Source organism: Heptranchias perlo, chromosome 16 (assembly GCF_035084215.1).
Source record: "Heptranchias perlo isolate sHepPer1 chromosome 16, sHepPer1.hap1, whole genome shotgun sequence".
Taxonomy (NCBI): domain Eukaryota; kingdom Metazoa; phylum Chordata; class Chondrichthyes; order Hexanchiformes; family Hexanchidae; genus Heptranchias; species Heptranchias perlo.
In genome coordinates, this window is record NC_090340.1 from 37,110,426 (window position 1) to 37,126,510 (window position 16,085).

The window sequence follows — 16,085 nt, forward strand, 5'->3', positions numbered from 1 at the left end:
CTGCATTGCTGGAGGCGCCGTCTTTCGGATGAGACGTTAAACCAAGGCCCAATCTGCCCTCTCAGGTGGACATAAAAGATCCCACAGCACTATTTCAAAGAAGAGCCGAGGAGTTATCCCCAGTATCCTAGCCAATATTTATCCCTGAACCAACATCACTAAAACAGATTATCTGGTCATTATCAAATTGCTCTTTGTGGGACCTTGCTGTGCACAAATTGGCTGATGTGTTTCCTACATTACAACGGTGACTACACTTCAAAAATACTTCATTGGCTGTAAAGCACTTTGGGACGTCCTGAGGTCATGAAAAGCACTATATAAATGCAAGTCTTTCTTTCTTTCAATGTTGGAAAATAGAATATTGGGATACATAGCCAGAACAGGAGAATATAAGTTGACAGAGGTTATGATGAGATTTAATAATGCACTGGGTCAGAACACATTTGGAATACTGTGTGCAATTCTGGATATCACACTTTAAAAGGAATGTCCATGCATTAGAAAGGATGCAGAGACGAGCAACAAGAATGATCCAAAATATAAAGGAATTAGTTATAAGGAAAGATGAGAAAGAAAGTTAAGAGGTGGCTTCATTGTTATATATACACAATTAAATGGTACTGCCAATAACAATGGTCAGAGCGCATGGTGCACACTCCGACCCGCTCTGTCCTAAAATGATGTGCATAGGACCCCTATTTGCATATTAAAAGGGGCACACCGCCTGAAACACTTCAGCCACCAGGCAATAAGCCCCTCTAAAAATAGTGGCAGCTGAAGCATTGGCGTTAACAGTAAGTCTACCGATCCTATTTTGAGGACATTACAACCCCACGAACACCAATTTTGGTTTTATATTGTTTTTTGGGATGCTGGCAAGGACAAATTTATTGCCCGTCCCTAGTTGCCGAGAAGGAATTAAGAGTCAACCATGTAGTGTGGGACCGGTGTGACATGTTGACCAGACTGGGTATAGGTGGGAGATTCCCTTCCCTGAGGGATATTCGTGAATAAGTTGGGTTTTTGTGCCAATCCGGCAGCTTTCATGGTTATTTTATCTGGTGCCAAAAATAAATAAATAAATACATACATACACACCACGCACACACACACACACACACACAAAACAACAAGCACATCCGACGGAGGAGGAAAGCGGCGGCTGGTGCCTTAATTTATTAATTTTTTTTTGAACATGGCGGCGGGATGCCTGTGTGTTGGGGGAGGGGAGGGAAGGGCGGTGACGTCATGGGAGGCAAGATGGCGGCCGCCACAGAGCGGCTTTGGCGCCATGTGCCACAAATTACCAGATTTACTGAATTCAGGCTCCCAACTTGCCATTGTGGAATTTGAACTTACAACCTCTGGATTGCTAGTCCAGTACCAAACCACTAGGCTACTGTATCTAGTTGAAATCAGCCCTAATATCTCTCCAGTTTTCCACACAACTTGGTGTCATTTGCAACTTTACAAATTCTGTTCACAATATATTTGTCCCAATTTAGGTCATTAACAAATATTACAAAATCCAGAGTCTCACCACTGATCCCTAAAGTATGTGTTTGACAAACACCTTTATTCATTTGTTTACAAACGCTTTTTGACGAAGACAATAGCCGGCAAGTTACTGTCAGCGAAATTATTATACGAATGCTCAACGTGCTCATTACAAATTCCTCTCCACACTATTTTAAAGGAAGGTGTTAGCCCATTTATTACATGGGCTAATGTTTCTGTTAGAATCATTTAATACAAGCAAGTTAAGCACCCATCTGATTTCACCATTCATTGTCATTTTCAAACTGCTTTTTCTTTAAAATCAATAGCAAACACTTACCAACTGCTATTCCTGGAGGACCACCGACTAAGCCTCCTGCAAATGCTGCTGCACCAGCCAAAAGTGCTCCCTTCGCAGAACTTTTTACTGCAATTTGCATCTTTTCCACCTCTGAAATGTGGCACACCAAACGCATCACGTCATCAATGTGCACTGGCATCTCGGTGAGCTAAGGGATTCGGAAATCACGTCACTCTTTGTCAACTATAACAATTTGTCTTTATATAAATTGTTGACTCGTCGATGTTTAAATATTCATTATTCCGACCTCCAATATGATTGCTACTGCTGATATTAAACACTGAAAAGATTTCTTAACTTTTATTGCCATTTTCAATTTCTCTCACAGGTATATTTTCCTAAACATGGTCACCGAGGTTAGGGCTGCTACAGATCAGAGCTATCTAGTTTTGAATCATGAAACTCTATAGGCCTGCAAGTTAGTGACATTTTCAGGGACAAAAGTACTGTAGTTCCAGCATAGGTGGCAAGAATTTGGAATGCAAGTCATTTACACCAGAGTTACATCCATTCTAAACTCATGCTAAACTTTGGGGAATCCAGCAACACTGTAAAACTATATAGCCCCTTCGTGCTGCTGTCATGGTATCATACCAAAACTGATCAAGTTCTAACCTTCCTAAAGAAGGCATCTGTGACATGGAGAATACAGGAATAGACTACACTCTGATTAGGTTACACCCCAGTCACAGCCTGGAAGAAGCCAATGACATAAAAGTTGAAAGCAGTAGTCACTTTGACTGCAACTGGCAGAGCTGTTCAGGCACTGGATCTGGGTTGAAGGTCTGGGTCCAGAAGCTGGCCCAGATCATCCTGGGCTTCCTTAGTGAATCAAAGTCTCTCTCTCATGCCCTTCCATGATCTCTGGAGCCTATAAATGCATATAGGTGGATATTGGCAGCTTCATCTCAGCCTTCTTCTATGCTGCCAGACTCACCTTTGCTCGCTTCAGGACTCTTCCTGCTCTTTCATAAATATGGAATAAAGAGGAATCCTTACAGGGAAATCCATGGTTCAAAGTTGTACCCTGTTTTGGGTTAGGGGGAGGGCAAAATTTGTAGGTCACCAGAGGTTCCCTCACTCTGAAGTAGACCTCAGCAGCTCCCCAGAAAAAAAATTCAAATTGATCAAGTAAATGCTGAGATATTAATCAAAATTCTCCAGGTTCAGGACTCTTTTAAATAAAACACCCCTACTTCCACATGAGGGACACACAAGATGGAAACCCAACGAGAATAGGTCCATCGCAAAATCCACATTAAAAGGTTCTCCACTGCCATTATGCCCCAATCCCACTAGAAAAAGAGGAAATTTGGGTCTTTTTTGATTTGACCTGCAGGGGTGACACTAAGTAGCCCCCATGTCACCAAATGGGAACATAAAATTGTTATAACAGTGCCCTTGGCCAGTTCAATAGCCAAACAATGAGTTCAAAATAAATAGACATGCCCAAGGGAGCAACAGAACACAAATATCAATTAAATTATAATATTATGAGTGTCTAAAATACTTTCCATACCCTGCGGTGCCCACCGGTCGTGGAAGGAAAATCCGACAGCACCTGGTATTCCCAGGCTGTCTCCCACCTAAGTACTAACCAAGACTAACTCAGATTAGCTTCCGAGATCATATGGGAGCTGGCGCTATCAGAGCACTGTAGAAGTCAGCCCTGGGTGAAAATAGGATCAATTTCAGTTGCAACACTTCCCATAGTTGAACAGTCTGCTAACACTCAGCTGCCAAGGCTCATACAGTAAAAATAGCCACAAGGATAGTTGAGGGCTGTTACTCATAGACCCGTAGCCCAGGATCTTCAGGAATGAAGGCAAGAAAATTGAAAAGGAATGACAACCAACAAACAGGAAGCTTAAAATTTGCCCACAAACTAAAGAAATCCTTCACAATCTACCATCACAGTATTCCTTGCTGCAAGATTTTAAAATGCTTTCCCCCACCTCAAAAAAATGTTCTTAGAGAGTTTATAAGGAGAACATAAAATCTCCCAGGATTCATGACATTTGTGGATGGATCTATCCCTGATGGAAAGGCAAGGAGCATCTAGAAGTCCTCTAAGGAGCCAATATAATGAAAGGTTTCTGGACCTTCTACCAATAGGAGGATATTGACTCCCTGCTGATGCACAATCCAGAAAGCCACATCTTTGGATTCGGAATATCAGACACGAGGCAGATATACCTTCCCAATTATAATGCTCAAGGACTAGTGAACCTGCAGCAACAAGGCCCTGATGACATTCTTGCACTACAGAACAAGGCAAACCAACCTAACCCCTACTGGACCCTCAACTACTGGTTCATCATTGCCTAGGAGTTCATCAAGAGCTACTGTATTGAGGAGTACAAGACCCCAAATATTCGAGGCCTATTTGCTGTTCCTAGCAGGAAAGAGAAATTAGAACTTTGATACCAAGCTTTGTTTCCAGCGATAACTGTACAGAACTGGTCGTGAGTCTCAATAATTATGTTTCTCAATAATGCCACTGTTCTTTTAGTCCTGGCTTGTTTCCTGAGTTTTAGCAATGTCCAAAACAAATATTGATTTTTAATGATTTTCTCTGAATTTACTCAAGCTTTTTGGAGGGGTCCAATATTGTTTTTAACACTAACAAAACCCAGGTTTTTAAATCAGCAATAAAAACAATGTTAATGATCCTTAAAGACCCAGCTACTGAGATATGGAGCTTTGATATCCAGTGTCTTTTCTTTCGACTTTTAGAGTAAAGAACAATTTTTGGCTTCTCTTGCAGTTAACGAAAGGAATTGTGGGGAGAATACTTTAAGAAATACAGCTGATATTTAGTGTTGTTTATATTTGGAAACAAAAAACGAATGCAAAATAGAGCAGATGCAGTTTTACCAAGGCCTGTAACCGATGGTAAAAAAAATAAACCATCACAGTGAATTCCCACCATTCAACTGAATGTTTAAATGGAAATGCTTTGCTGTTTAGAAGGGGAAAGAGTTACACGCCCACACATAAGCGACACGATGACATTTCACAAGACTATGGCAATTCTCAATGTGATATTTGCCTCGTGCTTTTCGCAAGACAAAGATAAAAGGTTTACCAAGCATTGTTTTCATAAAAACAGCAACCGTTTAAACAGAAAGCATGAAACAGAATTCACTCCAGTCCATGGTTATTAGGCTGACACTGACTCCAACGTTGCTGCAATCCCAAATTCAGATCTCCTATCGTTATCATCAGCACTACAAAGTGCCCTCAAATTCATTACAACCGCTCAGGTCGGATTCTGAGTGTAAATGTTACACGTTCTTTTGTTACTGTTCCCTTTGTTTGATGTGTAAACTTCCACGGCCTGAATCCTGCTCTCCCAAAAGATATCTGGAAAACGTAACAAGCCCTCAGCCCGGAAGCATTACAGGCTGCAAATATACAAACAAAGCCAGACGATCGCGACAGGTCCGTCCCCCCAATAATCTCTGTGCTCAGGGTACCTGCTTTAGGATCCTTCGCCGTTATTTCACCCTCTATAATCCGGTCAAGTGAAGCTCCACGCCAGTTCCAACCTTCCAATATTGCGATGTGGGGCCGGTCGGCAGCAGAGTGACTATCATGTGGTTTCTGCGGAACCTCCCAGGGAGTGTCAAAGATCAACATCACTGACATGTGAATCGTACAGCCTGCGGCAATCCGCTGACATTCCTGGGAGTCGCTGAATATGGTGACCAGATAATTGGGCTATGGTCTTTTTGCCTGCCTCCCTAAAAAATTGTTTACTCACCTTGCTGTTTAGACAGGGTGCTTAAAGATCCTGTGATACTATTCAAAGAATTTGTGTTTCCCTGTTGTTCCAGCTAACATTTCTGCCTCAATCGCCACCCCAAAATTAAAGATTTAGATTTTCTTTTTCTGATTTTTTTTTTGGGGTGATGCCACAGAAAATGCACTGGAATTCTGCGCTAACTTTCTACTTTTGCACACAAATAACAACAACAACTTGCATTTATATAGCGCCTTTAACATAGGAAACGATCCAAGGCGCTTCACGGGAGTGATTATCAAACAAAATTTGACACCAAGCCACATAAGGAGATATTATGATAGGTGACCAAAAGCTTGGTCAAAGAGGTTGGATTTAAGGAGCGTCTTAAAGGGGGAGAGAGAGATAGAGAGGCGGAGAAGTTTAGGGAGGGAATTCAAGAGCTTAGGGACTAGGCAGCTGAAGGCACGGCCGCCAATGGTGGAGCGATTAAAATCGGGGATGCACAAGAGGCAAGCATTGGAGAAGCACAGAGATCTCGGAGGGTTGAGGAGATTACAGAGATAGGGAGGGGCGAGGCCATGGAGAGATTTGAAAACAAGGATGAGAATTTTAAAATCAAGACTTGCCAGCCCGGGAACCAATGTAGGTCAGCGAGCAAAGGGGTGATGGGTGAACGGGACTTGGTGCGAGATAGGAAGACCCTTTTAACAACGTGATAATTGCTAATGACTGTCAATCAACCTCTTTTACCCAGAAAGTGAACAATAATAATGGAGTTTCATTCCTTCAGGTTGTGAATTGTTTGCTTACGTTTCTTTCTGTTTTTTCTCTCTCTCTTAATCCAATCTTTCCCTCTCTTTATTTCTCTTTCTGTACCTGATTTGATGTTCAATTCACCCATTCTAATTCGCCCTCCTTCCTATGTTCATTTCGCAATCCTTTAATCTTATTGCTTTGTCTTGTTGTTCACCATGGTCCCAGATGCCCTGTTCCCCTCGCTGCACCGTTATCAGCTCGCACTTCCAGAAACTTTGTGGGCAAAAAATTTTAATATCTAAATGTGCACGGACAAGTCTAACTAACGGAGCACGCCGCGAGATGCCCCAATCCAGCAAAATCTGGGCCATTGTTTATGAAGCTCTGAGAGATGTATTATACAAATGTAACTTTTTCTTATCCCCCCAATTACCCTTTATTCTGCATCCAGAAATTTTCAATACTCCCTACTACTTCGTTTAAGAAATTTAAATTTCCATCTTAACTTGACAATTGCTTGATCAGGAGGGGAAATGGGGGGAGGTCAGAAATAACCTGCTCTTTCCTTATAGCCCAGCTTCCTTTCCGTTTATGAGACATCTATTTATTCCAGCACAGATAATATTTTATTGATGGCTTTCTTTGACATTGCTGTAACTTCAGTGGAACCACCAAAATGACTCAGGTGCTTTTGATCCAAAAGGGGCAATTTTCATCTCAACACCACCCGGTTTTTCAGTGAGAACGGGGTGATAAAGAGACAATTTTTTTAAGAAACTACTCCCTTGTTGCTTATGCAGTTTTTGAGCAGGCCTTGATTTAGGCAGTTAGCATCCTGCCTTAAACAAGCAGGAGCCTCATGAATATATTTAAATTGGGGCCCTACTACATAATTAGGAGCCTGATGCAATTTTGGTCTTCCACTGGCATGCTGCCGTGGTCCTCCCAATGGTACTGAACATAGTGCTGCTTAACCAGTGGTCCTGAAGGAGACTGTTGGAGGCTTCTCCAAGAACAGTTGAACCGCTAATTATCATACCTCCGCCCCCATTAAAAATCAATGGCGAGATTGAGTATGCTGAATTAAAGCCACTGAGAATGCCACTGCCAGTTCATTGAAGAGTGCTGCTGGTGGGTGAGTATACAGCCCTTTGTTTTCCCCCTCAATGGGATAGGCCTCACAGCCAACCAGTTTAAGAACCACTGACGTAAAATACACACTTTCAGACTAGAACTTAAACTAGTTTAACAAATATTGCTTGATAGCTGCTATTCTAAAAGGGCCACCAACCAAACCACCAAAAACTTCTGTTACACTAGCCACAGTTGCTTCTTTGAAACTGTTTTTACTGCAATCTAAATCTTTTCTACCTCCGAACGATTGCACACTAAATGCATCATGTCATCAAAGTTCACAGGCATCTAGGGGACCTAAAGGTTTCTAAAATAAGATGTTATTGTCATCAATTGTAACAACATTTTATATTTTTTGCTTTCTAGGTCACATCCCACCATTCCTTCAACAAAATGGCACATGAGTAACCTGACCCAAACCTCTGCCATTGCTAAAAGGTGGCATGTAAAGGCGACCTTAGTAATTCTCCTTCCTTGAAGAATACTGCTTGACCATCATTCAACGTCTCCCAAAATAATGAGGGCAGAGATCAAGATGCTCCGTGTCCTATCACTTCATGGCACAGTGTATTTTAATCCTTGCTGATGGCAAAAAGGCACTTTCCATAGGCAGGCCTGTGCCTCCTATGAACTATGACATGTAAGCTAATGCATGAAGTGAATAGGTTAACATGCTGCAGGATTAACAGTTGCCCTTTAATTGCTGTGTTACACACTAGAAGTCATACAAGATGCCCACCGTACAACAGACTCCAGCTGCGGACTCAGTGGCAAATTGAAATTGGCCCCCTATTAGATGGCCAATGTCACTGGGTCTGAAATTTCTTTTCTGTAGTGTTCCAGACCATGATCCCAGCCTGAAGACTCCTGTGGGTCCCACTTATGCTGATGAACTGTGCTGAATGCCACAACCTTGCTGGCGTCCAGTACATTCTGGGCACAGGAGGCAGGAGCAGCAGGAATTCTGGCAGATGACACCATCCCACCCATCCTGGTATTTCCTTCTGGCATGACACCCTCTTGTTGCAGATGCAGATAGTGAGCTCCTCACAATGGCAAACTTGATCACATTATCATTTTACACAAATGGAGGTATTGGATAGACAACCTTGATCTGATTGGGTTTTCTTAATAGGCAATAACATACATAGAAACAAGTTCCCCTCCTCACTCCCTGCCAGTCCAGGAAGCCATTCTCCAGACAGTAATCTGTATTTGCTCTAACCTCAGACATTGAGCAAAGAAGATTCTTTCAGAGTGCAGTTAAACGAGTTATATTTAAAATATATTGGCCTAGCTAAAAATTCATAACATATAATGTAGAAATATTTTAGGAAACAACGCAGATCGGAGCATCAAATCAATCATGTAACGCACCACCCTAACCAGAGTTTTAGCAAGTTTCTCTGGAACTCACGTCTCTATAAGTAGATTTGGAATGTGTTAAAAATATCTGTTAGCAGCCTCTTGTTTGAACAGAAGATCCTGTAATGGCACACCTCCTCACAGGTATTAGTTACAATGAATACATTCTCAAAAAAAATCTTCAAATTTATCATTTCTTTTCTTTAAAAAAGGTCTGAGTGCTTCTCTGAAATTGTTGTTCTACAGAAGCAATTACATTTTCAATAGTCACATTTTAGAAAGACACGTTGGTATTTTCTTTATCAGCAAGCCCTGTTACGAAACGACAAGATTACTTTTGTGCCAAATAATTTCTTAACCAGTTTCACTTTTGAGTCAGATATCAGAGATCGGAATGTGAACACACCCATCAACCAGTATCAGACTTCCCAGAATTCAACCTCCACTCATACAATTTAAATTATTCTCAGTTGTTTATATTAGAATCTGATTTTGTTTGGACGCCCAAAGTGGATTTGTGGTATTTGCCTAATCTGCAAGTACTTCATTTGTCTATTCTTTCCTTTTCCCTCAAAACATTCATTCTTTCTGAGTTACTGACATAACTATTCTCACCATTACTTCCCACAGAGAATTTGTAATTCTTGCTGAAACTCTCATTGCACAGGGAGGTGTTTCTCACTTTCAAGTTTCCAATCCATCATTTCACAATGCACAGTTCCCATTAAACTCTCAGCATGTTTCACAAGGTACCTTTAAATGCACAAATACAGCAGTGGAAATGATTCCCAGCCAAAACAAGTGTTGCAGTATATACAGCAATCATTATGGGGATTATCACTAACTTTAGCAAACAGTTGATTTTCCTGTGGGGTCTCAGAAGGATTCATAACAATTGCCTGATATTGTATAGGTCAATAATACCACCCAGCAAATTAGGCCTTCAGCTTGTCACAAGACACTTAGCTTGGTGCATAACTTTATTAGTTCCAAAGTCCACCCTAACTTACATTCATAGATAGATCTTAATGCTATGACACCTATTCAATTACAGGCTATGAGTTATTTAAGCCATTGTATACTCATAACCTGGGCCACCATATCTGAGACAGAAACTGAGTCCTACTGTTCTCTCGAAGTGCCAGCTAACTCCCTCTCCTTTATACAATCATTCTTGTTTTTACCTTTTTCAGCTGACTGTGGCGAATAGACTTCCTTTCACATGAGAGTGGAACCATAGCTAATGCAAGGGCCTCATTCTTAACTAAACGTTCAAGCTTGTAGATTGAATTCATTCTGTCCAGTATTACCCTCTTCCTCTCTTAACCTTATCTTTCTGTTCTGGCTGATTTGCACAAAAAATGTTTTCCTGTTTTGTCTGGTTTATCAAAAACATGTTTCCTCCTTCTAGCTAGTTTTATGTCAGCAGAAGTCTGTTAGACTACAAGACTGGCTGCACGTACTAACTCAGATTAACTTTGCTTACTCGTGATGCCTGTGTTAGCCATTTTATCATTGTTTAATGCTAAAACCTATATAGAAGAGCATTTATTTTCTAACTTAGGATATGCTGTTTTATAAAAATAGGGACATTATCGACAAAGTACGATGGGGAAGGTGTGACTGAGATGGTGTCACAGGAAGTAAATGCGATACATACAGGAAGTGTGTGCTATATGTAAGCCTTTTAATATATTGCTCGTGAATTTCGTGGTTAGTCAGAGGAAATGGTATGTCTTTTAGTTGTATTTGTTGTAACAGGGCAAAATGACAGATAGACCAAATTGACTCATGCCACTGCACCACCAGTGGTGGGAATCCTGCATTACAGGTGTTACAGTGTGACCTATTTAAAGTAATAGAAGTAGGTGTTACTGTTACAGTTTAGGCCTCTAAATTACCAATGTCACTAAAGCGTTACTAAGTTGTGCCAACAGGAAATACGCATAACAACAAGAATTCTAAAGAACTTTATATATATATTTAAATATTTATGCATTTTAGTGTTGTAGTAAACAGATTGCACATGACCAATACATTTTTAAAAAGACCCCACCCCACCACCGAAAAGGAGTCTGCTCATTCAGATACAAAACAGCACAACGTACTATAACATCAAATAATACATCATGTTTTTGGAACAGCAAGCAAGGTGAGAGGTTCAGGATCGGTATTCAACAGTATGCTTTTCTGCAGTAACAAGACAGCAAGTAGATGTGGCATCCACACTGAGTCTAGGTGAATGGTCATATTTCTGAAGATTTCACCATAGCTTAACAATATTCGGCAGTGATGTATCTGGCCAGAATTTGTTCAGCATATTTTCTGCATGATGCCATGAATAGTCTAGGCTGTGAAGATTACATCTAATTTAGTATTGATGGCAGGTTGTTCAATCTTCAGTTGTTGCAGGTTCATTGTCTTCATTTTTATAGAAGACGTTATTCACGAGTTGCTATTCACCAACGACTGTGGACTTCTATCCAGGTCATTCTGGGTCAATTTGCAATTGTTGTAGCCTGCTTTGGCCTCACAATCAACCTGAAAAAAAACTAAAGTCCTTTTTCACCCATCACTAAGCAAGGACTATTGCGACCCAAATAGCTCCATCAGCATAACAAGATTCAAAAGCACCAAACACTTCACCTACTTTGGTATTGTGCTCTTGTGTTATGCCACAGTCAATATGTGAATCACCAATTGCACCAGGAAGGCCAGTACAGTGTATTGATGCTTTAAGTGGTGCATTTTGATCAGTGGGAGTTCCAACTAATAATCAAACTGAAAGTCTATTGTGCAGTGCTTCTCAGTTCCAATCTCTATTAATATGAAAACCTGTATTTGTTACTGGTGACATGTTAAAAAGCTGGAAAAGTTCCATATGTGCAAACTTTGTTCCATTGTGAACATCAGATGGGGCAATTGATTTTCCAACATTGAAGTAGGCTACTTTCAATTGTGAAGATAATATAAGCACTTTAAGGACACTTTCAAAGAAAAGAAAGACTTGCATTTATATGGAGCCTTAACAAGTCTTAGAAATTTCTTAAAGTGATTCACCCAAATTACTTTTAAAATTGTTATTATTCAGGCAAACATGACAGCCAATTTGTGCACAGCAAGATCCCACAAACAGCAACAAAATGAATGACATTAATCTGTTTTTGTTTGGTTGAGGGATCAATGTTGACCAGGACACTAGGGGAACTCACTGCTCTTCTTTGAATACTGCCATGGCATCTTTAATGTCCACTTGAATGCCTCATCCAAAAAGTAAGAATTAGGGTTACACGACCTCTAAAGCAACAAATATCTACAAGTATATGGATATTAATCATGACAAATTATGATGGAGCTTTTAGTCGTGTAACCCTAATTCTTAAACATGCTTTAAAAGTACAGCAAGAAAGACATACACTAAGCAAATGAATTGGTTTCTGTTATTTATTTATCTAATTTGTGATCTTTATGTAAAATAAATCTGATTAAACAATGCAGCACTCCCTCGACAAGGCACTAAATTGTCAGCCTTAGATTATGTGCTCAATCCATAGCATGGGATTTGAACTCACAACCTTTTGTCTCATTTTTACATATTCCTTTTTGTTACTGTTTTGTTTCCTTTAAGCTCTAAAGCATGTCAGTGGCCTTTTAGATCTGTAAAATATCCACCAACCTATCATTTTTGGGGTTTTACACTAGATATCAAAGAAGCCTTGGCCAGACTACCTAGCAGAGAAAAAATTAATCTGGATAGATATCCTGAAAATATTTCTACACCCATCTCATGTGGGAGGGGGCAGCTTTTTGCTTGTATGTTCCAGGAAGAGAAAGAAGGAAATAATTTGCATTTATATAATGCCTTATCACATCCTCGGGATGTCTCAAAACACTTTACAAACAACAAATTATTTTAGAAGTACAATCACAGCTGTAAATGGAGTGAGACATTAGGCTTCTGCCCTCCCAGCACATACTGGGAGCACATATCATGAAATTGTGGCAATCCAGCCCAGGATTTTCCATCCATTAAAATTAATGGATGGAAAATCACAGACTTGTGGTGTGCAATGTCTTGATACGTGCTTCCAGCATGCACTAGAAGTGCAGCAGGACCTCCAAACTTCTCTAAGACTGGCACTATTCTTTCTGTGACATTGAAAGTCAAAACTGCCTTAAATTTTTACACCAGAATCTCCTTTCATGGGGTCACGGATGATATATGCCAAGTCACTCAGTATACAATGTACTTCTGCCAACAGCAAGTGAATGAGTCATTGTCTGCCAGGGCCAATCAGTTCATAACTTTCCCCTTTCACCCTAGGGAAGCTGTGGAAATCCTGGGGCAACATAAAGAAGGTGAAGATGTGGTATTACAGGTCTTTGCTTCCTTTTCTCTGATCCCTGCATCCAGGAAAAATGAGCTCCTATGTATTTTTATAAACAATTGCCAAAACGTTCTATGTATGTTTTTCAAATCTGAAACCCAAGTCAGAATTTCTGACCTTCAGGGAAAAAATGTTTGCAACAGACCATGTAAAATATTTAATGGACTCTGATCAATAATAAGCTAGTTATTCAAAACAATTGCTGCTTTGTCATAGAGCAAAATTATGAATTTACTGTACTTTTTATGAAAGAAATAGTAATGAAATACTAATAGACTTAGTTAAAGATACATGGTTTCTTTGATGCGTTCTATTTTTAATTGTAAACAATTTTACAACACCAAGTTATAGTCCAGCAATTTTATTTTAAATTCACAAGCTTTCGGAGGCTTCCTCCTTCCTCAGGTGAACGTTGTTGGAAATGAAATCCTCGAAATGAAATCGCATTTATAAATCACAGAACAATGCTTGGTGATTACAGACAGTTTTTTCAACTGCCCGTTGCCAAGGCAATCAGTGTGCAGACAGACAGGTGTTACCTGCAAGGTCTCCGAATATACAAATCACCAAAAAAACCCCAAAAAAACCAGAGATAGAGAAGTAGAAACATAGAAAAGACAGCAACTGACCCGTTATATTAAAAACAGATAACATTTGTTCGCTGGTGGGGTAACGTGTAGCGTGACATGAACCCAAGATCCCGGTTGAGGCCGTCCTCATGGGTGCGGAACTTGGCTATCAATTTCTGCTCGACGATTTTGCGTTGTCGTGTGTCTCGAAGGCCGCCTTGGAGTACGCTTACCCGAAGGTCGGTGGCTGAATGTCCTTGACTGCTGAAGTGTTCCCCGACTGGGAGGGAACCCTCCTGTTTGGTGATTGTTGCGCGGTGTCCATTCATCCGTTGTCGCAGCGTCTGCATGGTCTCACCAATGTACCATGCTCTGGGGCATCCTTTCCTGCAACGTATGAGGTAGACAACGTTGGCCGAGTTACAGGAGTATGAACCATGCACCTGGTGGGTGGTGTCCTCTCGTGTGATGGTGGTATCTGTGTCGATGATCTGGCATGTCTTGCAGAGGTTACCGTGGCAGGGTTGTGTGGTGTCGTGGACGCTGTTCTCTTGAAAGCTAGGTAATTTGCTGCGAACGATGGTCTGTTTGAGGTTGGGTGGCTGTTTAAAGGCGAGTAGTGGAGGTGTGGGGATGGCCATAGCGAGGTGTTCGTCGTCATTGATGACATGTTGAAGGCTGCGGAGAACATGGCGTAGTTTCTCCGCTCCGGGGAAGTACTGGACGACAAAGGGTACTCTGTTGGTTGCGTCCCATGTTAGTCTCCTGAGGAGGTCTATGCGATTTTTCACTGTGGCCCGTCGGAACTGTCGATCGATGAGTCGAGCGTCATATCCCGTTCTTACTAGGGCGTCTTTCAGCGTCTGTAGGTGTCCATCGCGTTCCTCCTCGTCTGAGCAGACCCTGTGTATTCACAGGGCCTGTCCATAGGGGATGGCCTCTTTGACGTGGTTAGGGTGGAAGTTGGAAAAGTGGAGCATCGTGAGATTGTCCGTGGGCTTGCGGTAGAGTGAGGTGCTGAGGTGCCCGTCTTTGATAGAGATTCGTGTGTCCAAGAAAGAAACTGATTCTGAGGAGTAGTCCATGGTGAGCTTGATGGTGGGATGGAACTTGTTGATGTTATCGTGTAGTCTCTTTAGTGATTCCTCATTTTTAACACAGCAATACTGGCATGGAAATAACATAGGTACAACATAGAACCTTCTTTTTATGGGAATCTGGCCTTTTGTACCCAAGTTTTGGATTCACGTATCCCTAAAATTCAACCTGTCATGGGTATAGATTAATTCTAAATTGTCAAATGAAGTTGTCAGTCTTCGCATTGTTTTGGGTTTCTTTCCTCTTACTTTCCAAAAAAGACATAATTTTTCATTCTTCGTACAACTTTACAGTGAACCAAAAACATACATTAGAGGCTTTCAAATCATTTCAGTTTATAAACTAAAAGTTCCATCATAATTTGTCATGATTAATATCCATATACTTGCAGATGTTTGTTGCTTTAGAGGTTGTGTAACCCTAATTCTTAAACATGCTTTAAAAGTACAGCAAGAAAGACATATACTAAGCAAATGAATTGGTATCTGTTATTTATTTATCTAATTTGTGATCTTTATGTAAAATAAATCAGATTAAGTTCTAGAGACTTTAATACTTTCCCTTTAGAGATGGCCGTGACTGATGTTTAATCACTAGCCTGTCATCCCGATATCATCTAATTCTTATTCAGCTCAATTTACCTTTGTCAGTGATGCTTTATTGTCAAACTTCACAACAGTAACATTCATCTTTCTTCCTTTAGTTTCTTTTTGCTTCTCTCTAATTGTCTTCTAATGAAAAAGATGAAAAATCTTTTTGCCTCTCTTTTTCAATCGGCAATATGACAGTTGTGTGTTATTATTTTTATCATTTCTAATCTGCATGTGACTCATTTAAGTAGCATTTCACAATCCTGTAAGAACAAGAGTCAAGTGTTTCAATTGCAGCTAACTTTTCTCTAAGTGAAACCTATCACATGGACTAATCAGTAAGCTCTCAGCCTTTCATTTTTGCAGTTTATGGCGTACATTAGACTGTGAAGCTTAACTGATAAATAGTTTATTGTAGTTTAATGGCAGTGTAGGCCTAAAGTTGCCATAGATACATGAAACACTATAATAACCTGTTTATCAATTAAACGTCACTGTTAATTGTGTTTGAATGAATGCAGTTGTTAAGTATGTCTCAATGCTTCTGCTCCTGTTTGGTGTAAAATCTGTTATTAA

The 16,085-nt window shown here is 40.5% G+C and overlaps 1 protein-coding gene across 5 annotated transcripts in view; it reads right to left on the minus strand.

Moving 5' to 3' along the window:
• The window catches only part of LOC137333676 (protein C19orf12 homolog), a 41,222-nt gene extending 31,079 nt beyond the window's left edge, over positions 1-10,143 (minus strand). The window contains exons 1-2 of one of the 5 annotated variants that reach the window (XM_067997956.1): positions 10,049-10,131; positions 1,841-2,009 (exon numbers count right to left, since the gene is read on the minus strand). In XM_067997956.1, the coding sequence (XP_067854057.1) occupies positions 1,841-2,009; positions 10,049-10,102 (223 nt within the window). In that variant the 5' untranslated portion in view covers positions 10,103-10,131. Of the gene's footprint in view, positions 1-1,840; positions 2,010-5,340; positions 5,476-10,048 lie in introns of those variants that run through there. The other 4 variants (XM_067997957.1, XM_067997959.1, XM_067997958.1 and 1 more) reach the window with 4 other exon arrangements.
• Positions 10,144-16,085: the final 5,942 nt, after the last annotated feature.